Source organism: Protopterus annectens, chromosome 14.part0 (genome assembly GCF_019279795.1).
Source record: "Protopterus annectens isolate FY-2018-M chromosome 14.part0, PAN1.0, whole genome shotgun sequence".
Classification (NCBI taxonomy): Eukaryota; Metazoa; Chordata; order Ceratodontiformes; family Protopteridae; genus Protopterus; species Protopterus annectens.
This window is the reverse complement of record NC_056748.1, coordinates 418,821,876-418,849,785: the sequence shown is the minus strand read 5'-3', so window position 1 is coordinate 418,849,785 and position 27,910 is coordinate 418,821,876. Positions and strand designations below refer to the sequence as shown.

Below are 27,910 nucleotides of genomic sequence, written 5' to 3'. Positions count from 1 at the left end.
CTTTTTTTCTGTAGCTTGTAGTACATAGAGTAGATAAAACTCCATGTACTACAAAGAATTATGATTGGGTATTCAATTATAACCAGCTTTATGCGTTCTTGACAAGGAATGCAAAGATTCCCCTCTCAAGCTTCACCGTTAAGGTGAATTTCTTGGCATCCATGTCTCAAACACGTGATAAGACCAGAGAGACTATTATAATCTTCTATGGAATGAGTTGCATAATTCAAGTATTTTAAGCTATATATTGCTGATTGTATTCTAAGTGCATGTTTTCATTGAAGCTAAAATTACATTTAAAAATCTTGTAACTCTTCTCACACACGCACACTGAAGAGTTTTAAGGTAGATAGGATTCATTATAGATTTGGGAAGTGCATAACCTTAATTCCCATAGTAATATGGATTAGAATTCATTATAGATTTGGGAAATGCACAACTTTGTTACTCACAGAAATATGGATTGTTCATTGCTCTTGTTGTAGATTCCTTCATTTTCCGAATACACACACCAGCTGTGAAAACAGCACTGGGAGAGATTAAAACAGCATGTAGTGCAGTGTGGAAGTGTATGAACAAAAAAAAAAAAAAAAAAATCAAAAATGTTGTGGCCCCTGCCTGCATCTACAAATGCTTGATGCTGTTTATGTTCGGTACCCTGCCAGAATTCATGTCCACCAGTATGGTAGAGAGGGTCTGTATTACATGATCGAAGTTTCAAAACCATATAATCGAAGTTTTGAAAAATCGAAAATGTAGTAAAACAATAACCTACAAAAACAAATCATTTAAATGCTCTAAGCAGGGGGGCAAGCCCCTCTGCACCCCCGCTACTTAAATATACCAACTCTGAGATTGCACTACAGTGCAGAAAAGGGAAATCTTCTCTTTCCGCTCTGTACGGAGATCTCTGTTTAAAGATTCAGAGTTTCAAGACTACGATCATATGGTGTCGACCATATCAGATTTGAAGTTTTGAAACTTCAGTCTTCTGATATAGACCCTGGTATAGATTAAGGGAGGTGATATTGATTAATAAATACCTCTTGTTGTGGCACAATAAGAAACTCTTTCCTTTATGGATTTACTGTGTATTTTGGCTTTCACTTGATATTTCAGTGCAACATTTTCTATATCCTTTATATCAACATGGTAATTGTAGTTTAGAACTCATTATTGCTTGTTTTTATTTGTAATATGTTACTGCTTCGCATCATTACTAATGCATATCAGTGTTTGACAGATGGTTCTTTTGGGCTTCATTATATAATTTTATTTAATTTGTTATAGATTGAAAGAGAAGTTACAGAGGCCATGTTGAAATCATTGAAGTATTGTGATATTCATACAGAATCAGCCCGACAGCCTCTTTGCCAGTACAGAGCAGCAACCATTCATCATAGGCTTGCATCAATGTATCATAGCTGCCTGAGGAACCAGGTAATCCATTAGTTAAAAGTGGTCTAATGGTGTGCATTGAAGTACCAGTTTCCTGAGAACATTAAATACTTAAAATATCTTTAAAGCAAAGTATAGAGACGTTATCATGTTCTAAGTTGCATTTGCTGATTATTTTTTGACATGCAGTATTAGTTTTCTTAACTACATGATGCCAGAAGATGCCATCTGGAGTCTCTGTGGGATACCTTTGGAGTTTCTCGACCTTTTGGCTAAGATAAAGTGCAGTGCACTACAGCCTCACTGTACGAGTAGCTGTAGCCATCAGTCTGTAATACTTAGTGCATATTGTTCATTTCACCTCAGATGTCATTGTGCAGACGTATAGAAGGAATAGCTGGAAAAGGAGTTTTTAGAAGTGATGCATTCAGCATACAGTGACATTGATCTTCCATAAAACATCCTTTTTTGTAAAAGGGGTGTGATTCAGAATTGTGATAACAAGAATGTCTAAACATAAATGTAAAGCCTAAGAGAGTCAAGGGCACGACTCAGTCTGTATGTCTAGTTGAAGCATTGATCTAGTCCTGCTAACCTACTTGAGCTGGATCACTTCTGCTAGTCATTACAGGTTGGTGGTTGTCATTGCTCTTTCCTAATCCAGTTCTGTTTTTCGTTTTGTTCATCTATTAACTGGGTAAAACCACTGGACAAAAATGACCCTTTTCAGGGCCAATCTCAGGGCACTGTTTGATTGAGAGTTATTCGGTCATGTAGTAAGCAAATGGAGGTGTAAAAGATTATATCCTGTATCCTGAACTGCAGGAAACACCTCATTAACCAATCAGATTCTTAATCCAATGAGCTAACTGAATGACAGTACTTTCTAGTACTGTTATCTTCTCAGGTATATGCTAATTCTTCTAACTGACCAGTAATGATGCTCCATGATTTTCTTAACACCTCTTCCAAGTTAATCCAGAAGCAACTGATCCTCCATCTAATTGTCTTAAGGCTTCTTTCTGTTGAGGCCCCAATGTTCACAACTGTCTGTATCAGGCTGCTGCTCAGAATGTTTTCTTTTTCTGTTATTTGGCCAGATGTGAAGAATTATCACCTTGAAAAGTTGAGTTTTGAACATAATCAAAAAAGGCTGTGTTGTACAGTTTCTAGGGCCTCTTCTTGGTCTTCCTTTTCTGACAAATAAGTTTGTACTGGAAGAGCAATTGGGACAGTCTGATGCACGAATTGCATACGGGATGCTGTACAATATTTTGTCAGGGGCTAGGACAGCAAGATCTATTGCCATCCGTTATCTGCTGGATATTGTAATGTCTAATTATGAATATTATTAAATGTAGCTTTTACAATGTTGAGTGATGTTTCACATAGCCATCTTTCATATGCTTTTGTTAGAAGTTGTGCACAGCCCAGAACTGTTTCAGGTTGCTTCTTACAAGGCCAAGTGTGATAAAGGTTTTCTATCTAGTGTGAGAGCGACCATCTTTCTCATCATCTCAGTCTGTATGCTTCCATATTTGCCTGACCTAGCTCTGGCATCTTTGTGAATTAGGCCTCCTTTGTTTCATTATCTAGATGTAGGTTTCTTTCATCTCAGGGTACTGTGATCTACTGAAAGGCAAAAGTCTCATCTGTACTAGACTGGCTTCATAGGTTCATTAGCTGGTGAACAAACTGCGGACCTGTTGACCATCAAAGGGCTTGATGCTGTGATCCCATGCTGGAATTTAAAGGTGCACGTACAATCCTCCATTTCCTTCTTGAAGGTGTGGATTGATGGGCTGAGTTTGAGGGGTTGAATTTATTCCGTGAGCGCTAAAGTCTTTACGATATAAAGTCGTATTTCATGCTGCTGCTGTTGATATTTATTATTGAGGCCTGAGTGTTCTTTTCTATTGAAGACAAGGGTATCAAATAATAAGTGATCCTTTAAAGCTTTTATCAGACATATGTGCCCTCTTACAAGAGAGTAAGGTACAGAGGAGAGAGAGAGCTGCTGTAAACTTTGGCTGTAAGGCAAGCCTTGAAGCCCATTTATCATTTTTTGTGAGGACTCTGTACTTCCTCCAGTTTGAACGAGAGCCATATAAGAAAGTTGTATAACGGGGTCCAGTATTCTGTAACTGGTCTAATAGCTGTATACAGCGGGTTAGTTACCTTTCTGGCACTACTGTCAACACCTCTGGAGTATCAGGTAGCCAAATCCATGCACTGTGCATATGGTAGCTGGATTGTCTCATTGAGTGAGCTGTCAAATGAATGAATACAGGAAGAGTGGTCTTTTTAGATTGAAGTTACAAAGATTGAAGGCAAACATGTATATATCCCCCAATACACACATTTCATCCTGCTCATTCTATAAATAATATATATATATATATATATATATATATATATATATATATATATATACACACACACACCAAATTTGAGATTTTACAACAGCAAGGTAAGCGCAAATTCTCAGACCCCTCTGTACTATGATTTTGCACTTGAAGCAGGCAAAAGACTGAAAAACAAGCCTTGTAAGAGCATTTGCCCTTAAACGTTCACTATTAGAGACTGCAGCACATAGCAGTTTTATTGGTGTTAAATGTAAGGTCATCCTCTACAAGGACTTTAGGTTCTTTTGCTTCCTTGTCAGTTTTTGAGTATTTATTTATTTTTATTGGTTAACCAGAATAGAACTCTATGATATCTATGAACTACTTTCAGGTTCAGCTAACCAAACATACCTGTTTAACAAAAGCAAGTAGTTAAGCAACAAAAATGTACTACATGGCATTAATGTGTACAGATTTAAAGTGACATGCGTGTTATTGTGTAGTATAGTAACTGTTTCTATTAATTATTTGCTTAACAGAAGTTAGACAGAGAATGAAATTAATGAACAATAGAGAGGGAATGGCAGGTTTGAAGAGAAGGGGATGAGGAATTTAGAGTAATATAGGTTAGAAAAGATAGTGGTGCAGGAGAGAGAGAGGGAAGTGCTTTAGTTGAGAAAAGTGTCAGTCATTGACTTGGGTAATTAAACAAGAGTGAATACACAGTAATAAATGAGCTAGGGAAGTATGTCTTGTGACTGCTTGCTTGGAGATCCTGCTGTTCAGGAAGTACTTTCATTTAATATCTTTAAACAGGTATTGCTTAAGCCACCATCAGAAATTCTAGTCGGATTAAGTCAACTTTATGTTGGTGGGAAGGGATTCCTGAATATTTGCTGCAAGCACTGCAAAAGTATAGTGTAAGTGGTGCAGTTTAACACGGAGGATTAATAAGTTAGGAGTAGAAGGGGAGCGGGATTTCAGATTGTACAAAGCAGTTCTTTCGGTTAATCTGCCAGTAGAAAAGGGAAAGTTTAGATGGGATACTCTGTAAGACTAGAGAGACAGTTTTTAGTAGTGATATGTGGATGATCAGAACCAATTTAGCCTTTAAATGTATGAAGCAATGATTCATGAGTTTGTTTGAAATGACCAGTCTGAGAGTTGACAGGACCCGGTTCTAGCTCAGCTATTGTTTTCTTTGTATCATGTCATGTTTGAATATGGGGAGGTGGTCAGATGTTAAGGGGTTACCCAGTGCTGAACTGCTTAATTTTTTTTTTTTAAACATTGAAGACAAGATAATTTCATCAGTTGTATCTGTATGTTTCACAGTTTGCCTCTTCTGTCTTAATATATTAGTGTACATCAGTGTTGTGCTAGTTACTTTTAAAAGTAATAAGTTACTATTACTACTAGTTACTTTTTAGCGAAAGTAATATATTACTATTACTTATTACTTTTCTAAAAAAGTAATATATTACTATTACTAGTTACTAACTAAAGTAATTAGTTACTTTTAGTTACTTTTTGCATAAGTATAGTTTATCAATTCTCATATTCAGATTTACTCAGAGTTCTTGTGTGTGAGGAATACATGCTTACTGCACATGAATACGAGTGTGTTAAAGTTGTATACACAGTGTTACAATAATGATGAATAGCATTTTACAGTTTACAAAGTCACACAGACTAGTCCATATAGTCAGAGTCTCACAATTTAATACTTAAACCAAAGTACACACAGCCAGCAACACAAGACCCATAACAGAAAATGTCAACATAGGTCTAAGACTGTTAGCACAACAGTCAACCAAAATATTTTATATAACTATTCACAATGACTACACAATGAATGAGTGGAGAAACAGTTCAGTGATATGAACAAAAATCTGGTGGAAACTTTAGCAAGTGTTTCAACTGTTTGCACTACAGCTGACATTTGGACCCATCAGAATCGTAGTATCTGATATTGTTAATCCTCGTTCATTCCTTACGTGTGGGTAGTCGGTTCTGACCTCAGAACCGAGCCATCTATCTTCCAGGCTCGTGCCAGCTACAAACTCTCGAGCTAAACTCTTACCCAGAATTCCCCTCTCCCTGTTACCTCAGATTTCGTTTGCCGCATCGCCATTTGGTCATGTCAAGCTACTTCTCTTGAGCTAAGTACAATATTTTTCTTCATACTAAGTTCTAAGACAGCTTTTTCACAAAAAAGTTATTAGATAGTTATTTCTTACCTTATTGCATTTAGCGACTACCCTTTTTCGAATCTTTTTCAATTCCTTTCCTCTCTTTACTGTGAGGTAATTCCTTTTTTACCATCGTAGTTAAACCCCTTTTCCTTCTTACCTTCGGGTATTTCTTGTGCCACTGCTGGTATTTTTCTGGTTTTCCTTCTTTCTTTCTGATATGGCAGATAAAAAAGATAGTCCAGGGTTCAAAAGATGTCTAGATTGTAGCCATAAATTACCTACTTCAGATGCACATTCCCTGTATGTCTACTGCTTGGGTGTGCCACATTTAACAGTTGACCTGCCTTGCAGGATTTGTAAGAATTTCTCTAAGAGGACGTTAATTGAGAGAAAAAATAAATTAATACTGAAGGGTCTACTTAAATCTCCTTTTTCAAAGGCTATTCCTGAGTCGGAGGCTTCAACCCCTCCAAGATCCCATAAGAAAAAGAGTGATGAACATAAAAAGGCCAAGTGTATTCCTTCATCCCCAGCTGGGGACCCTCAGGAACCGAGACCCAAGAAAGCTAAGCTTTCCAGTTCAGATTTGACTTATTCAGCTCCACCGCTTTCGGTGCCTAGACCTTCGGCAACTTTGGCACCGATTAGTGTGCCCCATACCGCATCAGTACCGAGGAGCTCCTCGTTTCAGACTCCCGTACCGGCACTGACTGTCCAGTCGATGCAGACTGTTTCGACGTCAATGGATGTCTCAGTGCCAATTACTTTTTCAGCTCCAACTTACCCAGCACCGATTACCCTCTCGGTACTGACCATTCAGTTTTCGTCACCGATGTTTTCGGCTCAGGCCTTAGCACCGACAACCACTTCGGTACCGACCTCATCATCGGTGCAGACCATGCCTTCGGCAGTGATGATTTCCTCGGTGCAGACATCAGTAGTTCAGTCCTGTACAGCTCCGTTGTTCTCAGTGCAGACCTCCCCAGTAGTGGGCACGCAGATTGTTCCATCCTTGGATAGACCTGTCTCTTCCTCAGCCATGTCAGTGAAATTGAAATCCACTAGAAGCCTCTCTGAACATGATGTGTTGCATCTTGTGGATCAAGTGCTTTTGGCCAGAGGTATCCCGCCCCCCACAACCTTTCGTTCCTCGAGAGGTGATCACCCTTTACCAAGGACCCCTACTTATTCTCCTCCTTCATTGCCTTTGAAGCTCCTTGATATAGCAGTCTTCCCCCACTATGGTTCCCTTTATGAACCTTACCAAGGAGCCGCAGTTGCCTTTGTGGCAAGAGAGTCTTGCCACGACCAAGGATGTCAGCTGTGATGTGTATGTACTTTGGCTTTTCACAGCCATCCAGGGACTCTGGGTCGGCAGGCTGAGCCACTTAGAGGGGTGACCCCTGCCCTGGGCCCCCACCCCTCTTCAGGTGGACGGGCCTTCCAGCTAATGGAGAAGGCTCTGGCATCAGTTGGCGATCCTGTGCTGTCACTCTCCCTGCCCTCCTCTGGCCCACAATGTACACAAGTCGCTCCTAGTGGACACCGGGCGCAAGGGCCTCAGGACATACTCCCACAGGAGACCCCTTTTGCGCTGTCTTCCCCAGCTTCTTCCTCTGAGGAAGATCATTTGAAAGAGCTTGTGCAAGAGTAAGCACATGGACTCCACAGAGGAGTCCCTTACTGAAGACACAGACTTTGATGATGGGGAAAGGGTCCCCTCGGTCACCCTCTGAGGTATCCTTTGGTGATATCCTTGAAATCCTTAAACAAGAGAGGTGACTGTCAGCCCTCTAACCCGACCCCTGAAGAGTCTGTGTTCCTACATGCCTTTCGTGCCCGGCCCCCTACCTCCTGGGTTACTCCACTTGCCGACAAACTTGTCCGGCTCTTTGTGCAGCATGCGTGGAAGGCTCCTGACACCATTGAGGCCATTCCCCAGATGCCAGATAAAATTTTGTCCCCTCCTGCTACTGATCCCCATTGGTCCAAAGGTCTTTATGTTGATGCTTTGGTGGTGGCAGCCACAACTAAAAAGGACCTGGCAGAAGAAGAAAGCCAGATTGTCCATCCGCCCAACAGAGAGTCCTGGGAATCCGCCCAACAAAGAGTCCCAGGCTCTGGACAGAATAGGGAAGCGTACCTTTGCATCAGCGACCTTTGCAGTCAGGTCCCTGAACTATATGGCACATTTTACAAGGCTTCAAAGAAACTTAATTTCTGAGCTCTCTGAAATTTTGGCTGGAGCTGTGTCTGATGAGGTCCATGACAAAGTGGCCTCTCAGCTAGTCAGCATCGAATTGATATCTAACTCCTCCATGCACCTGATATCTCTTGCATCAGAAGGAGCAGCTAGAGCGGCGAGTTCAGACATTGTTTTGAGACATGCCTGGATGCGCTTGTGTAATTTCGTGGAACCCTTCAAGGCTTCCTTTCTCAACACTCACATCAAAGCCTCTTCGTTGTTCGGACCCAAGGTTACAATCACACTGGCCAGATGTGAACAGGACAGTAAGACCCTTTCTGCCGTGAGTGTCCGTTATTCTTCCCCTCAATGGGCTTTCTCCAGAAACCAGGAAAGTGAGAAGATACGGCACAGAAAGCCTCAGGGTTCTTTCCAATGTACACAGGCCGAGTTCTCTCCTAAAGGCAGAGGGGGAAACTCGCAGGGAAGATGCCCCTTTCAGGGCAGAGGTGGTCCGTGTAACCAGGGTTCCAGAGAATCTTTCCCGGGCCAATCCTACCAGCACTTCTGAACAGCAGCCCAACTGCTTTCCTCTGGAAGTGGTTGGGGTCATTTCTCTTTGTACCCTTCTGCCTGGCTAACCATTACCACCGATTCTTGGGTACAAAGGATAATGACCAGAGGTTATCATATCCCCTTTGACCTTTGTCCCGCTCTCCTAACAAGCTTCCCCGATGTTCCACTCAGTCAAAGAGAACAAGCAGCATTAGAGATTTCAAAACTGCTAAGAAATTGTCATCCAAATAGTCCCTCCAGACCAGATAGGATCCGGATTTTACTCAAGGACTATCTTTGGTGCCAAAAAAAAATGGGGACCGGAGACCAATTTTGGATCTCACTGTATAGAACGCGTTTGTAAAAGTACAGAAATTCCGGATGGTCACAATACAGTCTATCCTTCTGCTTTTGGAAAAAGAAGATTGGATGTGCTCGATGGATCTTCAAGATGCGTACTACCACATAAAAGTGGACAGACCATCAAGAAGATTCCTTCACTTCTGTGCTGGAGCCAGTTATTATCAGTTCAGTGTACTGCCCTTCGGACTCTGTACAGCTCCCAGTGTGTTCACGAAGTGCATGGCAGTTCTCACAGCTCACTTGCGACTACAAGAATTCCAGGTGTTTCCATACCTAGACGACTGTCTCATCTCTGCCCCCACCGGACATCTATTGGCAGAAGCCCTGGCATACTCTCTCCTCACTGCAGAAAGGCTAGGCATAACCATAAACTGGCAAAAATCCAATCTCACCCCATCTCAGTCCACAGAATTCATAGGGGTCATCTTGAATACAAAGAATTGCAGAGCATCCATTCCAGAGCACAGAATTCTAAGGATAAAGCAGCAACTGATTCCAATCCTTTCAAGGGAGAAATCCACAGCTCATTCTGTTCTCCAGTTGTTGAGTTCCATGGCAGACTCCATTACGATTGTCCCCCTGGCCAGGTTTCACATGAGGCTTCTGCAGTGATATGTTCTAGTTTCTATGTAGGAAAGACCGAGAGGATGCTCAAAAGGAGGATTTATGAGCATCTCTATGACACAGAGAAGAAAAGAGACACCGACGCCTTTTACAAACATTCTTTGAGTTGCACAAACATGCAATTAAAGTTTTTTGTACTTGAGCAGTTTCCCAATGACCCTAGAGGTGGAGATTGGGAAACCCGGCTTGAAAACAGAGAGCTTATTTGGCAACTGAAGCTAAATGTAACCAAACCCTCAGGTTTAAATGATACTATCAGTCTCATTAGTGTTTTAAAAATCAACAGAGACAAGTTATAATACAGTAGCATGGACATGCATAAAAGTCACACTGGTTAACATTACCCCCACTGTCAAAAGATTTGTATGGACATACTAAACAATTATTTTCCATAGTGTTCACAATTCAGGATAGACTTTGGTCAACCTCATTAAAATTGAAGTTCTGCATTTCTTTAGAAGGAAGACAGCAGTTCTATTCAACAGCTGTCAGTGAATTGTAAGGGTTTAATAAATTCTATCTCCTTTTTTAACAAACACATATTTTTATGAATTTTGCAATGCTTGCAACGGTTTTAAACATATATATATTTTTTACACGCTTTATTTTTAGGATGGATTTTATTCTTAGGCTGAACATTATATATTTATATATATATATATATATATATGTATATATATATATATATATGTATATATATATATATATATATATATATATATATATATATTTATATATTTTTATTTCTTTAACAAAATTTGTACTATTTCCATTTAAGGTCAGTAATTTACCTAGCAACTTCACAATTAATCAATTAAGTTATTAAGATCACATGATCAACTTTCAAGAGTATAAAAGACTTGGAACTACTTGTGTTAATGAACTTGATAAAGCCTGGTACAACCAGGCGAAAGCACTTGTTTTGAGCTTGTCTTTTTGTCCAAATAAAGGATTTATTGTACTAACTGGGTTGCTTATTGAAGATTGCATCTGCCTTTTCTATTGTTCCAGTTGGGATTTACTTCTGCTACTTGTGACATTACAGTTGAAAGCTGAGCAACGCTGGTATTTGCTTGTGGAGTTTTCCTGCTTCTGCAGTGGCTACTGCTCGCCCAATGGTATCCCTTTCAGTACCCTCTTTCAGCCAAGATTCGGGTAACTCACAGGTGCAAACAAGATTTAAATTGGTGGATGGAGCACAATCCATCACAGTGGTCTCACCCCTTCTCCCCCCAACAGCCCAAGGCTACAGTGACCACGGACGCCTCCCTGATGGGGTGGGGGGGGCTATTTCAGGGACAAGACAGTCCAAGGTACTTGGTCCGAAATGGATGCCCATCTGCATATAAATGTTCTAGAGCTGAGGGTGGTACTTCTGGCGTTGCAAGCATTCCATCCCTTGCTGCTGGGGAGAGCGGCTATAAGCATAGTTTGTGTCTGTCAGCATTTATTTTACATGCTCTGCAACAAGTTTCCAACTAGTACTAGTACCCATTTCAGAAAATTTCAGTCATAAAAGGCCACTCAAACATCTGTCATTACAATCCACCAATATCAATCAACAATAAGCACAAACTCTGTGGAAGTAAAAATTGTCTGAATATTTCCACATTAAAGCGAACTGTAACCAATGGAGAGGTTGTTACCGACAAAGAACTTTACATCTACAAATTCAGTTCCTGCTGCCCTTGAAGTATTAAATTGCTGATGTTACATTAAATGAACTTTTAGCAGCAGTTTTCGCGTTTTCCAAGTTCAGTGACTACATTTTTATAGTAGACCTGTTCAAACAGACATTGATCATCAATCTTTAATAGTCACTATTTTGAAAAAGTCTTTACATTCAGCTTCAGCAAGATTGCAACGCAATTTACTAAGGCTCAAAGGGAGTAGATGACAAAAATGATTGTTGTTCATCTATGTGAGACTAACTAAGAAGTAAGTTGTGACCTTCTGAAACCCCCAGACTCCAAAGTACAGTAAACTCTCAGTGAACCAGAACTCAAGCAACCGGCACTCTCAAGCAACCAGAAAAAAAAAAGTCGAAGGGTACAGTACAGTATGAACAACTCAATTTTCATGTGTTACACTTTGTTTTCCCTCCACAGAAACATACCTTTCGTTTTTAGAGTTTTTGAGTTTTAAAAAGGAAGATACCAATAAATTCCCTCTCTCCCCAACCTGAAAATAAGTCAAACCAAACAAGTCAAATCGCTAAACTGGCAACACTAGCTCCACACTCACTTTTTTTTGATAACCCCAAACATTCCCAGAGGTAGTTGTCTCTAAATGCCCTGTATACCTGAATAAGATATCCTCTTATATATCTGTAAGAGACACTGTACAAGTTCAGATATTTTAGTCTTTCATAATAACTTAAATTTTCACATCCATGGATGCCCTTGTATATTTCCACTATACTATTTCCAGTTTAGTCATATTTGTTTTCTTATAGGGTTTCCATATTGTTGTTCCATACTCAAGTTTGGGTCTGATGTAACTAACAAACAATGACTTCATTATTTTTGTTTTCCTAGACTTTATAAATCTTTTTTATGCAACCTATAGTTAGTTCTATAGCTATCATTCACCAGTTGGTTAATATGATTAGTCTGTTTCTTAACCAGAAGACTACACAAAGTGCAGCTCCCAAAACACTTTGTCACCAAGTTGATTGCCTTACTTTTTGAGTTTTCAGCTTCTACACTAAAACATTTATAATTAAATCAAATTGGTAAAAAACGTATACATACTGGACCCCGAATGTGGTTTCTGTTGAGTTTTAAGCAACAAAAATAAAATCCCTTAATTCTGTAATTTGTCATGGATTTTTCAAAGTGAACATACAAGAGTCTATGTAGAAGTCGTATCTTAAATATCAGCAGTCACATTTGTCCATACACCTTTACTTTGCATAAACAAATATCTGATACACAGCAAAAACGATATGGGAGACAGTGGTAATGGACAAAAATATGTAAAGCTTGAACAGACATTAATTCCAGATGCATCAGTTTCCATATGTAGGGTGTCACAACTGGGGAGAATCTCTGCATTGTTTACAATGTTTCGAAAGACACCCTCCCTGTACTATGTTTGTGGACTGATCTAACTATAAATGCCCTCACTTTAGTGAAGTGTGGAAAAATGGACTGCAGCTGAGGGACTATAAAATAAGGTAGGGTTAAACAGTTCCAATTTTAAAGGTACATCATTTCATTTGGTAACTATTATTTATTACTGCAACATTAACATATAATGCGTGCATTTGTTATGAACCTTTTAACAACCTTCATCTTTTCCTTCACATTTCCTTTTATTCAGCATATTTCCAGCATGTTGAAAAATATATAACACATTTCTGCAAGAGCATCATTCTGAGAAAGATACTTGTATTTCATGTACTAAAACTACCAATAATATGCAAAGCAATTTTTGCAAATAAATCTTACATTTTAAACAGGAAAAATACCTGGTGGTAATTGGCACAGAGGATTAAGACTCCGAGCAGTTAGCTAGTGTGCATCCTTCTGTAGTGTCTTTCTCTCACATCACACACACACTCTTACCTCAGTCGCGCAATACCACAAAGTCTCTCTCATATAACCTTAGTAAATTGGAGCAATGACAATGTCTCACTTCCATTATCGATAAGTCAAACCCACAAAAATGTCACAATCTAATTTTTGAATCATTTAATTTACTTAATGTCAGATTTGAAATCAAGCAGCAAATCATGTGATCAAACGAAAGTTCTTCCTGTTCCCTATTTTTCTTTGTTGTATTCACAACTGTCTGGATTTAGCTTCTGCGAAAATCTAAGTCACAGCTTACCAAGAATGGTTTAAAATTGCAGCAAATTTCTGCAACATTAGTCCAAAATAATTCAAGCTACTTGTAAAGAGTTGATTACCAAGGCTGACATGGTAACGCTTCGCTCCTCTCAGGGGAGCCAAATATTTTAAGATTTGAAAAGCAAACTTAAAAAGGACAAAGAATGTACACATGAAATTGTACATATCAATCATATTTATTGGAGACTTTTACCTGACTGGTGGTCCGTCACAAGTTTTTATAAAAGTAAAGAACTGTGTCTACAGGAAACTACAATTTAAAAGTTCCACACGAAGGGCGCCGCCATGTTTACAAGTCAGTGTCACAGAAACTCCACCCACAATAGACCCTCCCACTTGGCACATTAGAAATACCGCTTTAATAGCTGCATTGAAAGAAACAAGCTTGAATGGTGGCCTTAGGGTGTGTTTTTACATTTCTATACCAGGCAACAGCGCACAAATTTCAAAGTGACAATATGTAGGCAACACAAGTAACAAGTACGTTTGAAACTACATTAAGTATGAGATCCTAGTTGTACACGCAGTAGTGATTAAGTTCTGACATCACATACATGCTCTTACCTTCAAATCATTCTGCAGTCTCTCTTTCTCTCTCTTTCATCACACACACACACACACACACACACACACACACACACGCACACACGCACTCTTACCTTAAAATTGCGACCTATGTTTTAGCATATTATTTATGAGGGGATCCATCTTATAAACTATGATAAACTTATGCAGTCTATCATCAAAACTGAATTTTACACATTCACTTGCAAAGTAATTCTTGGGGAAGAAATTGTTGAGTGCAGAGTTTTGGACAGACTTCTGGTGAAGTGCCAATGTAGTAAAAGGCTTTGATTGTCAATTTCTTAGTATTAAAATAACTGATTCTAACTCTTTAAGGGATTACAGAGGCTGATGTCATCAGGGCTGGATGAGAATTTTATCAAAATTATGACCATCTTGTGCAAGGCCTTACAACACCATACCTCTTTTGAGAAACCTATTATAAACAAACTGTGTAGGCAGTCAACTGCCAGCATAACCAAGAGTATACAATTAGTCATCAAAAACAAGAATATGTCTGGGAGAGATTCCAGTTCACTTTTTAAAAAAGATTGTTTATAGTGGAGTTCTCCCATTTTTAGGAACTACTGACTGCGAAAAAAGAAACTATCTCAGACTGTCAGTGTAGAAGGATACCACCCGGCAGCTACTGACTCATACCATAACGGCTGTGTACAATTCCACCTGCAACTTCATTTGAACTTCACTTGAATTGTGCGTGCGGTGTACCACTAAATGTTTACTTCGGTGGCATGCGTCCATGCGTAGGACACACGCACGTTCCTCCTTAAAGATATATACGCCCCATTATCAAAATCAAGAAGTTTTTTTTTTTTTTTTTATGTTGTTTTGGAAGTCTGCAAAGAAAAATGTATCGCAAAAGTAATTCACATTTGCATTACTAGTTACTAAAAATAGTAACACATTACAGTTATGCGTTACTATATTGACAAGTAACGCATTATATTACTAGTTACTTAAAAATGTAATAAATTACAGTAACGCGCTACTTTTGTAACGCGTTACTCCCATCACTGGTTTACATGTGTTTATTTATTTATGTATTCAACATTTGATAATAAGGTAAATGATCTGGTCCAATGAATCTTTTCTGCCATGACCCAGGTGCAAAGACAAGGACAGTAGACATGAGCAGACATTAAGTTTTGGTCAAGACAATACAGAAAAATTGTTATTCAAATACAGATCTTCAGTTAAAACTTTAATAGTTAGTCATGTCAATTTATAGTGTACAGGATAACTCTACATAGAGTTTACATCACTGCAATGAGTAGTGCTTTGAATCTAATATATATATACATATATGTCAACAGTGAGACTTAAGTCTGTCAAAGACAATTGATTTGTCAGTACAGGCTGTTTACAGGCTGCTTGTTCTGTGTGAAGTGTACTTAAGAAATTTGGAGGTATCCCTGTAGTAGTTGTATATGGCATGTATCACTGTAGTAGTTGCATATGGCATGAACAGCAAGTACAAATGAAAAATGCCCACTCACACCTATGGCCAATTTAGTGTGTCCAGTCCACATATTGAGTATTACTGTATATGTTTAATTTGCAGTTAAATATGCATGCCGAGGGTACAGGTAGAATAGACTTAAAAACTGATAATTTATTACATTAGATGCTTACACCTACAGCTGTGGAAGTTTAACCATCATCACATGTTATGAATACCTGTTTCAACCGTTGATCAAAGTATGCCTTTCCAGCTAGTGATTCTACTTTGATGGTCACCAGCAGCTAGGATTGAATTATACTTTAGTTGACAGGACACTATAAAATATGATGAGAGTATTTAGATCTTCCAGAACTCAAACCTACTGTTATTACTGCTCCTTCCAACAGTCTGGCTAGCCGTGGCACCTACCTAGAAGACCATAGGTTAGGTGCTGCACGTGTTTTATAATGTAAGCAAATACTGCCCATTACCCTCTGACCATTCTTGGACCCATGCCCAGTGACTACCTCCATACTGACATCCATTGACTATAACTGCCCACCTGAGCAACACCCAGATATGAGGATTTTAAGCATCTGATTCCAAGGAACAGAAAGTACTATTAGCCATGGGCCTTTGCATTTCTAATTGTAATGTATGCCTTGTATTTGGTACGTGACACGGCATGTTAATATGTGATGCAGGTCACATGACAAGGAAAGGTTCTACAGTTGTGAGTGAAGGCTTAATGAAGTATTAGTTCTCTTTGTGCGAGTCTTGCGTTTCCTGAGGCCTCCATGCCTTGGTTTGATGCATTAACTTGCAAAGTCTTTTCCATTATAGATCATTATGGTTTTAGAATGGCTAAGAATTTCTGACGTGATCAAAAATAGGAGTTTTTCTTCTTTTTTCCCCTATCTAGTATGGGGAGGCTGCAAAGTTCATTTTCTCTGTCTCCTCTAAGTTCTGTTGTGTGTTATGTATTACTCAGTGTGAATCTGTTTTTGCATTCTTATCAAAAATTGTCCACAGTACTTTTTTGTCAAGAAGTCCATTGTTCTTAGTTTCCTCAAAAGTACTTTAGCTGAGTTAATGTACTATACTTAATCTTTGGTGAAGATGTTTCTTCAGCTGTTTCCCACAGCAGTTAGACCTTCCATCCCAAAACTGTTCCAATGCTGCAGGAAATGTGACAGAGTACAAGTCCTGCATTCAACAATCTGAGTTGTATTATAGGTTCATAGGTAGGTACTAGGCTATCTGACCGAGGCCATTTATAAGCCTAGCCAGAGTGTCGGCTTTCGCCGCCCCATTGATTAATTAATTGATCCTCTGTCAAGCAGAGAAATTGAAGCGATCCCAGGGGTGTATTTTCTCTTACCCATCCACTCGTCAAGGTTTCTCTTGAAGAGTGTTAGTGAGGGGCTCTGCCTATTGTAGTTTGGAATTTTGTTCCAAAGCATGGGAGTCTGTGTGACAGGAATCTATCCCTCAAGCATGTTCTATTTATTGTTGTGGCGAGGTTTAGCTCACTAGAGCATGTGGCTCACAGTGACTTGGATTTCTTTAAGTGGAGCATGTCTATCAATTCTGAGTTGGACATGGCTTTGTAAGTCAGGCAGAGATCACCTCTGAGTAAGCAATATGTCACTAAGTACAGCCGGAGTTTTTTCAGTCGGGCTGCATAGGACATATGTTTGAGGCCAGTAATCCTCTTAGTGAGGTACTTTTCTGGTCTCTCCAGCTGTTGGAAGTGTCTTGTGAGGTACATCCCAAATGGGGCATTGTACTGTATGATGGGTCAGATGAGTGACTAGTAGAGGGGCACTATAACCTCTTTATTTCTATATGCGAACTCTTTAGTAATTAGATGAGCCACATAGAAGAATTTCCTAACTACTTTGGCAATATGATTGTCAAAGGAGAGATTACTATCTACCTGGGTCCCCAGATCTCTTATTACTTCTTCTGTATTAAGGGGACTGCCACCTATGTGGTAATTCATGGGTGTTTTGTTTTTCCCAAACAGGATGACTATGCATTTTTTGGCATTTAGTTTGAGGCCATGACTTTGATACCAGGTGTCTGTCTCAGTAAGGCCCTTTTGGATGATGTCCGTGTCAGCTGGAGAGTCAATTATAGCTCCCAGTTTGCAGTCATCGGTGAACTTGGTTAGCCATAGTCCTCCTGCATTTTCCTGTACTTCTGAGAAGTATATGCTGAACAGTAGAGGTCCCAGGACTGAGCCTTGTGGGACACCACTTGACTGGTTTAGAGTCGGACCTGGAGCCCACTATTCTTACCGTGTGAGTTCTGTCTGTAAGCCAGTTGGCAACCCATCTCATGACGTAGGGGTTTATGTTCAGGCTGGTGAGTTTTTCTGTAATACCCAAGTGGGGAATGGTGTTAAAAGCCTTGACGAGGTCAAGGTAGGCTGTGTGAACAACCTTTCCCTCGTCTATGGCCTTGGTGACTGTCTCGAAGAAGTCAACCAGGCTTAGTAGGCATGATCTGCCCTTAAAGCCGAACTGGGTTGGTTCAAGTGTTTGGAGGTTCCCAATGTCTTTGTTAATGAGTTCCATGATGATGCACTCCATAGCCTTGCAGACTAGGCTAGTCAGGCTTATGGGGCAATAGTTATCAGGGTCAGTTGTGGCCCCTCCTTTGTGCATTGTTACAAGGAGTGGCCTCAGGGACAAGCCGGATTAGCCAGTGCCATGTTTTTTAATATTGCAGGTATTCAAGGTATTTAGAAGATTATTTGAAGGAAGAGAAGGAGAAAATAGTATGTCAGTATGAAAATGTAAATTCCAGGCATACTGCAAACCAAAGAAGAGTATACTCCATATGCAAAATATTCGTTTCTTAACCAGAAGTCAAAGTTTCAGATAAAATATTTAAGCATGTGTTATTGTGTTAAGGCATGGGGCACATGATTTTGTCAAGTGTTTGATTCCCGAATCAGAGAAGGAAAAGTGTGTGGCATAAGAAATGATCCTGTAAGGGGCAGGATGTTAAAAGAATCTGAACTGACACCTGAATAGCTGTAGATGTACGTATTGGAAGTAGACTGTCATGCGTGCAGTTAAGCCCTATGATTAAGGAGTTAGAGGTATGTACAGTTGACTTGGTGAAAACAAAGCACAGAGCCTCAAAGTGATAGAAGTAACAAGAATGTAGGCAACCATGTGGTAACCAGGATGATACCTGTCAAACAGAAAGGAGACGCACTATTAAATGCTGTGGCTATGGGTATGAATGTAAAGCCAGAAATAGAGCGTATATAATATGTAGAGGTGTTAAACATTTTATGAGAATGTACTTTAAGTCACAGCAGCAGAATATTAATGTTGTAAAATGAAAGAGGCAGAGTCAGAAATACAGTAGAAATGCAGTTAGTGGACAGTGTGCAAGCTAGTTACAGAAGAAGGGACAAAAACATGCTATGTGATAAAATGTCAAACAGTGAAACTCTAACTCATTGCCAGATATTTAAGAAAGACTGCACTGAGAAATTATGGGCAATTTGTAAAATGTAAGTTTAATTTACACACTTGAGCTGAATATTACCAGTAGTTTGGGTCTTCCTTCTTAACATTGTCCCTGAACTGCAAATGAATAAACTCCCTCTGACTGCTGCAGTCATATTTAAAGCATGAACTAAAGTAGATGAATCAATTGTGGTTAAGCTCCATGTAAAGGAAACTACTTTTAAGCAGCTGCAAGTCCTAATTCTACCTGCCGTGACAGTTTATGCAACTTGGTAGGGCAACGATGCATGTGTCTTTGTGGACATGGTTGGGAATGCAGTCATCCCTGCTGGAAAATGTTAAAAGTGCATTCTGCAGCCAAAATGTGCAGTGCCTGATTAATGGATAAGTACAGATAATTTTGAGAATGTGCAATGAGGCAGAAAAAAAATGTTTGTGCTGACAACCACTTAAATGTTTGAGGGGTACTTAAGCAAAATCGGTGCAGACAGTCTAGTAGTGATTGTAAAATTATCGATTTGAATGAAAGGCTGAATGCTTAGGTTTTTACAGTTAAAATGCTCACATATAAGGGTTACACATATATATACTGATGAAATAGAGGGATATACTAACTATCTGATGAAGTCAAATGAATAGATGAAAACGCATGTGTCGAGTTTTTAAAAGGCGTTCATGGTTTAGTTGTACAATTCTTTTCCATTTGTTTTGTGGCTGAAATAAACGCATTGGATTACTAAGTGGCTACTTCTCCGTATTTACTGCATTTCACTTGGATTTTTTTGGTACCTTTGGGCAGTTTCCTTTGTTTGGATTAAAATGCTGACATATAACAGAATTCAGAAATTGTATTTAAGTGCCACATTACAAATGGAAATACAAAATGATTCTGTACAGTGATGAAGCAAAGTCACATTTAAGGCTTTATAAGGCAGGTGTCCTAGCAAGCTGTTTTGATTTACGTGAGGGTCTTGGATGCCCAAAGACCGAGTATCATATCACGAGAAGCAATGCCAGTGATGCATGATATAGTCAGCATGCTTACTGCCCTTAGAGTAGCTAAAGCAAAAGCACAGCGTGCTGTGTTAGTGTACTGGTGGGTCAACAGCATGACGACTCTTGTTAAACAAGATAGTCAGGATTGTTACAAGCCCATAAGGATCTAAGCCATTGAATTTACATAGCGAATTAACATTTGCAGGTGCCACTATGTCCAGTGCAAAGTTATTTTCAGAGCTGGATGCACCCCTTATTTTGTCTGCTTAAACTGGATAAATCAAGCACAGAGCAGTGCATGTTTAATTTTCCATTGGTACATGTAGATTTCTGAGACTGTCTTTTGTGAATTGTGTCATCACCAGAAAAATTTCAATATACATTGGCTAACATCATAGCAGGATTTGTGAATATTTTAGTTGTGGTGATTAACTTTCTGGTACGGGTGCAGAAAAACAAGAGCAAGACAGCAGATTATTTCATCTGGTGAACAGACTATCTGACTATAAATCTCTGAAGTACATAGATCAACTGCTTATGGTTTACAGTCAGATGCTGACAAAGTGCATGTCATTATAGGCATGAAAACACCTACTGACAGCACTCATTCATGCAGATCTTGGAAACAGTATCGTACCTGTACAAGTTTATACTACACTTGTCAGATATAACTTTATTACTAAGAAAGCTGCTTGAGAGTGATAACAGTATAGCGTTACTCAGAATCGAGTCAGAAGCTTTACTGTACTAAAGAGGTTAATAACTACAAAGTTAATTGCTTTTGTAACATACATTTGCCAATTGTAGTCCAAGCAGATGGAAACCAGAAAGGGATAGAAGCAGTGCCTACTGCAAGAGGGTAGACCTAATGTTCTTCCTGTTTCATGTTGCAGTCATCACATTTGGGTTATCTGCTTGCAGTAGCCCTCAGTCGGCCTGATTATCAAAGTCTTGCGTCCTGTGTCGGTTGCTGTCTCATCTTCCATGATGTCAGGTAGTCAGGGGTATAAAGCATGCAGCAGACACCGTTACATCAGTCTTTCTTGCAGTGCGGTGCCCGAAGCAGAAGCAGTTCACAAGTGCCAGTTAGCCGACTCCTGAAATTTTCGTTTTCGAGTTTTAGATCCGAAGTCTTCAACTAAGCTAAGTACCCCGTTGGGGAATCTTTTTCTTGCTCTAAACCGATGTCAGTAAAAGTTAATTGTATTTCTTGTGGAAAGCAAATACCTCATAAAGATTTTCATTCATACTGCATTCCTTGCTTAGGCCCAGACCACAATGTACTTCGCTGTCAGTTTTGTGCCTTATTCAACCTTCTTTTCTAATCCACAGAACAAAGGGGAATGAATACTGCACTCCTTGGACATGCACAGACAACTTAAATTTTACTTGGACAGGACTGAGCCTCTCAGGAAATCTGAACAGCTGCTGGTTGCATTTGCTGCAGGGGCAGAGGGGAAGGCCATTTCAAAGCAAACCATTTCTAAGTGGATAGGCCTTTGCATTCATTTCTGCTATAAGCACCATGGAAAACCTACCCCACAGGGGATAAGACCACATACAACCAAGACTGCATCTACCTCTACAGCTTTTCTCAGAGGTGTCCCTACCAGGGACATCCTAGAAGCTGCTACCTGGAGTTCTGTACATACCTTCACCAAGCATTACCACTTGCCATTTTTTTTCGGAATCCAGAGCTGGCTTTGTCACTGCAGTTTTGCAGGGCCTTATAGCTGGTCCTAATGCTATTTAATTACCTCCTCCCATCTTTAGCTTTGGGAATCTACCCAAATGTGGTGACTGCAACAGTGAAACATGAAGAACATAGTACAGTTGTGTGCACTTACCATAAATGTAGATGTTCGAGTGTATTCACTGTTGCAGTCCTGGTTACCCTCCCCAGCCCCCTGACTTCTATTGACTATACCTGTATTCTTGATTACTATGCTTGCTTTTTGGTGTATTTGCTTTTTTGTTGGAGGTGTAACCTTGTATATAATTGCTTCCCATTATGTGGGCACCTGACATCTGGGGCAAGAAAAACTGATGTAATGGCCTTGGCTGCATGCTTTATACCCCTCACTATCTGATGTCATGGAAGATGAGACAGCAACCGACGCAGGACCCAAGACTGTGATAATCAGGCTGACTGAGGGCTACTCCAAGCAGATAACCCAAATGTGATGACTGTAACAGTGAATACACTCGAACATCTACATTTATGGTAAGTGTACACAACTGTACTTTTATCTGTATGTCAAGATCTTTGATGGATACAATCAAGACAAGTGCAGACAGAATTAGTTGCCATAGTTTTTGGTTATCAGTATCTTAATGACTGTGTATGTGGAGAAAACATTAAAGATGAGGCCGATCACAAAGCCTTTAAGAGTATCTTCAACAAATTTACAAAAAGCACCAACTACATTACAGAGAATTTTAACTTTTAAGTATGGTTTTGAAATGCAGTACAAACCACACACGAGTTGACACATTGCAGATACATTGAATAAAGCCCATTTTAAATAAGCAGACTCATGGTGCCTTTTTCCTCCTTGGATCCTGGTATGCCTTTCCACCTTGATGACCTTTTTTGGAAGATTGACTAGCAGCTGGGGTTTAGTTATACCATGGTTGACAGGAGTCTGTTGAAGATGTTTTACTGTCTCAACATGGATTGTGGTCAGGCCACTGTACTGACAGTTGTGTGTACCCTCACAGATGATATACTCCAAAACATGGACAAAGGACTTTTAACAAGATTACTGTTCTTTGATCTGATTGAGTTGCTACTACACTCCTTTATCTTTGCAGGTGTCAACCAACACTTCCTGTCATAATTCATAGACGACTTTTGCAAGAGACAGCTTAAAGTCCAAACTGTTTGAGCTCTCTATCCCTCCAAACCTCTAAGCAAATGGTCCCTCCAAACCTCTAAGCAAATGGTTCCAGAGGGATAAGTTCTATCCCTGCTGCCTTTCTCCTTGTATGCTAGTAAACTTAATACTGAACATCCACAGATGAGGGTTATTATCTATACAGACAACATGAGTTTAGTCTCATCTTGTTCAAACACCGGAACTGGTATACTGGTCACATTGGTGCCTTTTCTCATGGCAACAATTCTTTGCTTGCTGGAGCACCTCCCCTGCCCCATAAGCCATTGCTTCCTGGTGAAACTCCAGATCTAATTGCCAACATTGTGTGCTTCAATGTTTCTGCATTTTGCTTAAGTTTAGAAAAGGAGTTCCTGCATTTTTTTCTAAAGATAAGTGTATCCTTTTAGTCTTTGATATTTTCAAAGTTACCATAGCGCTAGGAGCTTGATTCCTAAGATTTTCTTCAATTATAGACTTTTTTCTGCCTTTATGCTAACTTTTCACCCCTTGTACCTTCCTGTCCCACTTGAAAACAATCTTTGAATTGAATATACTTCCAGCTGTAATACTTTTTCATAAATTTGACTGTTAATGTGAAGTTGTTCTATCTCACCGTTTTGCTCTTACACGTGGGTCGGAGCCGATCCCTCGGCTCCGAATCGGCCGCTTTTCAAGCTCAGACTCTCAGAGAAGCTCGAGATCTAGTGTATATCCCATGATGCTCTACTGTACATCCCCAGATCTAGTTTGCCGTTGCAACGGATCAATAGCTCGTCGGAGTTGGCTCGGGCCAGTGAATTTAAATTTCTAGTTATAACTGCTTTTTTCTTCAAAAATTGTTCTTTGTGTCTAAATATTATATATATAGAGAGTGTTTAATAGTATAGTGTTAGGATTCTGGTTAGTTAGAGTCTTAGAACGTTAAATACTTCCTTTTCTTCAGGTCTTTGGCCTTTCTTTGGGCGTGACAGGGCTCTGTCAGCCTTTCTGTGTGTGTTGTTTGATATATATATATATATATATATATATATATATATATATATATATAAACGCAGTTAGTGGTAGTTGGTAGTTGTTATATATACCTTAGCTAATAGTTGTTTGTTAGACTTTTAAAACTCTATATTTAGCGTGATTTAGTAGACTGTTAAGATATATACATTTATACATATTTCTTAAAGTTTACCATTGAGTTTTCTTATTCTAAGATAGATTTTTTGGATATTACCATCCTTAAGGATCAAACTGGCTTGATTTCAACTACTTTGTTTAGAAAGCCGTGTTGGAAGAATGCACTGCTACACTTTAATAGTATGCATCCACGTTTCGTATTTCCGAACATTGAGTCAATTTATGAGGGTTATGAATATTTGTAAGAATGATATTGATAGGCTCTTACAGTTTGAGATTATGGACAAACTATTTGAAGAAAGAGGATTTACACATACTCTAGTAAGGGCCATGGAAGAATTTGCTTTAAGTTCAGCAAGTGTCAATCATAATAGACAATATACCACACAAAGTAGATATAGAGGGGCTAATGATGGTACTAGAGTTGATTTTAACCGAACCAGATTACCCTTTACAGCTAGATATACTAATGACAATAAAAAAGTAATAGAAATCATTAGAAAGAACTAGGATGTCCTACCTTTAGATCCACGTATATCTAAGCTTGTAGGTGAAACACCCAGGTTCAGGTATAGAAATAGCAAAAACCTTAGAAGAAATATAAGTAGGTGTCCATTGAGAACTGGTACTTACCCATGTAATAAGTGCAATATGTACAGCAACATTGTTGATGAACAACAGTTTACTCATCCTTGTTTGGATTATGTTTTTACCCCCAGATTTTATGCTACTTGTGACAGCACGAATCTAATATATTTAGCAACATGTACAGAATGCACTGCATTCTATATAGGCATGACTTCTAGAAGATTGAAAGACAGGATATACAACCATATATATGACATTAGGAAGTTGAATCCAGTCAATGCACTAGCTAAACATATTGCTGAACATTTGGATCATGCTTTTAAGTTTAGGGTCCTACAAATCATTAATATTAATAAGTGGGGGGGGAGATAGAATGAATTATTTAAAATCAGTTGAATTGTGCTGGATTTTGAGGTTAAGAGCACATATTGAACCAGGACTTAGTCAATATATTAGTATTAAATCTATTTTAGCAGCACGTAGATAATTAAATGTTTGAATGTCATTTTTTGAGATATATCTTTATTTTTTGATTATTTGATTATGTTTATAAGTTTTCATGTACTATTTTCCTTAATTTATGTTTTTGTTTCCTGGTTATTTAAAATATATATCTACAGTAACTGTGAATTTCGTTTTGTTTTAATAGACAGAGTATGATGTTTTTAGTAATATTAGTTACTGTTTCAGAAGTGATTGAGTGTTGTAATTCTATGGAGAGTGTTCTGATTTTTAGGAAGCAGCTTTGAATCATCAAGCTACTCATTTGTTCTTATTTATCAATTAACTTAATCAACCTATTAACCTATGAGGTTTAAGCTTGATACGTATATATACTTATAGATATTCATTGTCATTAAAACCTGAGGAAGCGTGTTTTATTACACATGAAAACGCTTGTTTTTATATTTCCATTAAATTCGGTTTATGTTTTATTTCGTGGTGGTCTTCCTCTATCTTTGGATATTTGGCTGGACATATTTAGAAGCAGACCTTTGGACGGCAGCAGTATCTTTTGTATTTCTTACATTTATACATATCTTTAACTATATCATAGTGTGTGTTGTTATTGTTAAACCATGTCTGAAAAACAAAAATCAGGGTTTAAAAGGTGTGTGTGTGGTCAGAAAATGTCTGTTACAGACAATCACTCCACCTGCGTCTACTGCTTAGGGTCGGTACACTTACAAAGAGGTGTGCTCTATCTGCCATTCCTTTAGTGCCAGGGTCCTCCTGGAAAGGCGCAGGAAATTGGTTGATAGAGGACTCCTAAAACCTGAATTTCAGGCTTCTTTAGATAAGGCTGACACCTCTTCCAAGGCTTCAAAGGGGTCGAAGTCTTCCAAAGGATCCTCGGAGCCCAAATCATCGGTTCTGAGTTCCTCAAGCATGGTCTGTGCATCGGCTTCACAGTCCTTGGAGCCGTGTATCGAGTCCTTGCCTCGGGGTCCAGTTGTGGAACCGATATTGGAGACTCCTCAGTCTCCAATTCTTCAATCGGTTCCATCTTCGGCCCCTTCGACCCACCCCTTGACTCATTCTTCCAGGCTTTCCAATGTGGATCTGGACCGAGTGGTTAAGAGGCTCTTAGCATTTTGGCCAGGGCCGGGTTCTCTATCTGCTTCGAGCCACTCGGCTTCAAAGCCTGAAATGCCCCCCTTGGCTTCTCCATCTCCTCCTCTGAAGCCAATTGAGCTTTCAGAGCCAGGTCAGATGGAACCGATATTGGTAGAACCCTTAGAGCCGAGGTTTGATCCTCCTCCCTCAGCTCCATCAACCTTGATATCCTCGGTTCCGACAGTCCCTCGCCGGCTCTGGGTTGGAGAGTCGAACCGATACTTCGGTTCCAACTCTTCCACTTGGGGCTTCGGCGCAGGTGGCCTTGGCTCCGTCCTCTGGATTGGAGCGGAGGGTCTCGTTCCGGGGAGAGCTGCCGGTCTCTTCGGAGCCGACTGACTTCTCGGACCGGGATTCTGGTGGCTTCGATGCCATGAGGAAGGTCATGGCTGCCAAGACCACTACCTCCTTGGACCTGTCTTCACCTACCCCAAAGGGGACTCATTCTACCTCTTCCCCGCAGATCCCCACAAAGCGTCGAGATCCAGGGCCTCAGGTATCCCCATTGGGTGACCCCTCCTCTTTGGGAACTTCACCGGACGCCCCCACCGATGAAGTCCCTAGGAAGAGATTGTGCAAGAGGAGGCACTTGGATTCCCCACAGGAATCCCTAGCATCGGATACCGACTTGGAGGAATTAGAAGGGTCCCCACGGTTCCCCTCAGAAGATGTCTCCTTCGCAGACATATTGGAAATCTTAAGGCAGAGGGATGATTGGCAGTCCCTTGTCCCCTTCTGAGGATGAGTCTGTTCTCCTGAAGGCCTTCGGATCTCAACCATCCACCTCCTGGGTTACGCCCACCCTTCGATGAGCTGATGGAACTGGTTGCTCAAGGAATCCCCTGACTCAGTGGAACCGGTCCCACGGAGGCCCAATAAATTTATTACTTCCCCCACCGACAAGGCCTTCCTTAAAAAAGGAGTCCCAGTTGATGCCATGGTGGTGGCGGCAGCCCCCAAGAAAGACATGTCGGAAACCTCTTCAGCTGTCCATCCTCCTAATAGAGATTCTAGGACGATGGACAGATATGGGAAATGCATATTTAGTTCTGCGGCATTTTCCATGAGGTCGCTCAACTACCTGACACATTTTACCCACCTTCAACGAGATCTTCTAAAAGAGCTTGGAGATACTCTTCAGGGTAATACAGCTGATGCAGTCTCGGAAAAGGTGATTGCACAACTCAACACCCTCAATTCAATAGTAAACTCATCCATGCGCCTCATTTCATATGTGGCCGATGGATCGAGTAGGGCAGCAGGCTCAGCGATAGCTCTTCGGAGGCAATCCTGGATGCGCCTTTGCGAAAGCCTTTAAATCTTCATTTGTCAATACCCCATTCGACGGGTACGCCTTGTTCAGACCCAAAGTTAAGGAGACACTTACTAGGTGTGAACAGGAAGGGAAGACTCTGTTTGCTGTAGGGGTCCGTTTTTCCACTCCAACCAGACCGTACCCCAAAGGGCAACAAAGTGGAAAAATGTTGTTCCGAAAACCTCAAGGAGCTTTCCAAAACACACTTACTGATACCCCCTCTAGAGGCAGAGGAGGGGGCAGAAATGGAAGACGCCGTCCAAACGGCAGAGGCGGTCCGCAGAACCAGGGCGACAGGGACCAGTTCTCTGGTAAGCCCTATCAGCGTTCCTGAAAGGAAGCCCAGCT

The 27,910-nt window shown here is 40.0% G+C and overlaps 1 protein-coding gene across 1 annotated transcript in view; it reads left to right on the top strand.

Annotated features, from left to right (window-relative positions):
* EDRF1 (erythroid differentiation regulatory factor 1) overlaps positions 1-27,910 on the top strand; it is a 1,512,804-nt gene that overhangs the window by 1,114,359 nt on the left and 370,535 nt on the right. Inside the window, exon 18 of the mRNA XM_044055563.1 lies at positions 1,291-1,440. Coding sequence (XP_043911498.1) covers positions 1,291-1,440 — 150 coding nt within the window. The remainder of the gene's footprint in view (positions 1-1,290; positions 1,441-27,910) is intronic.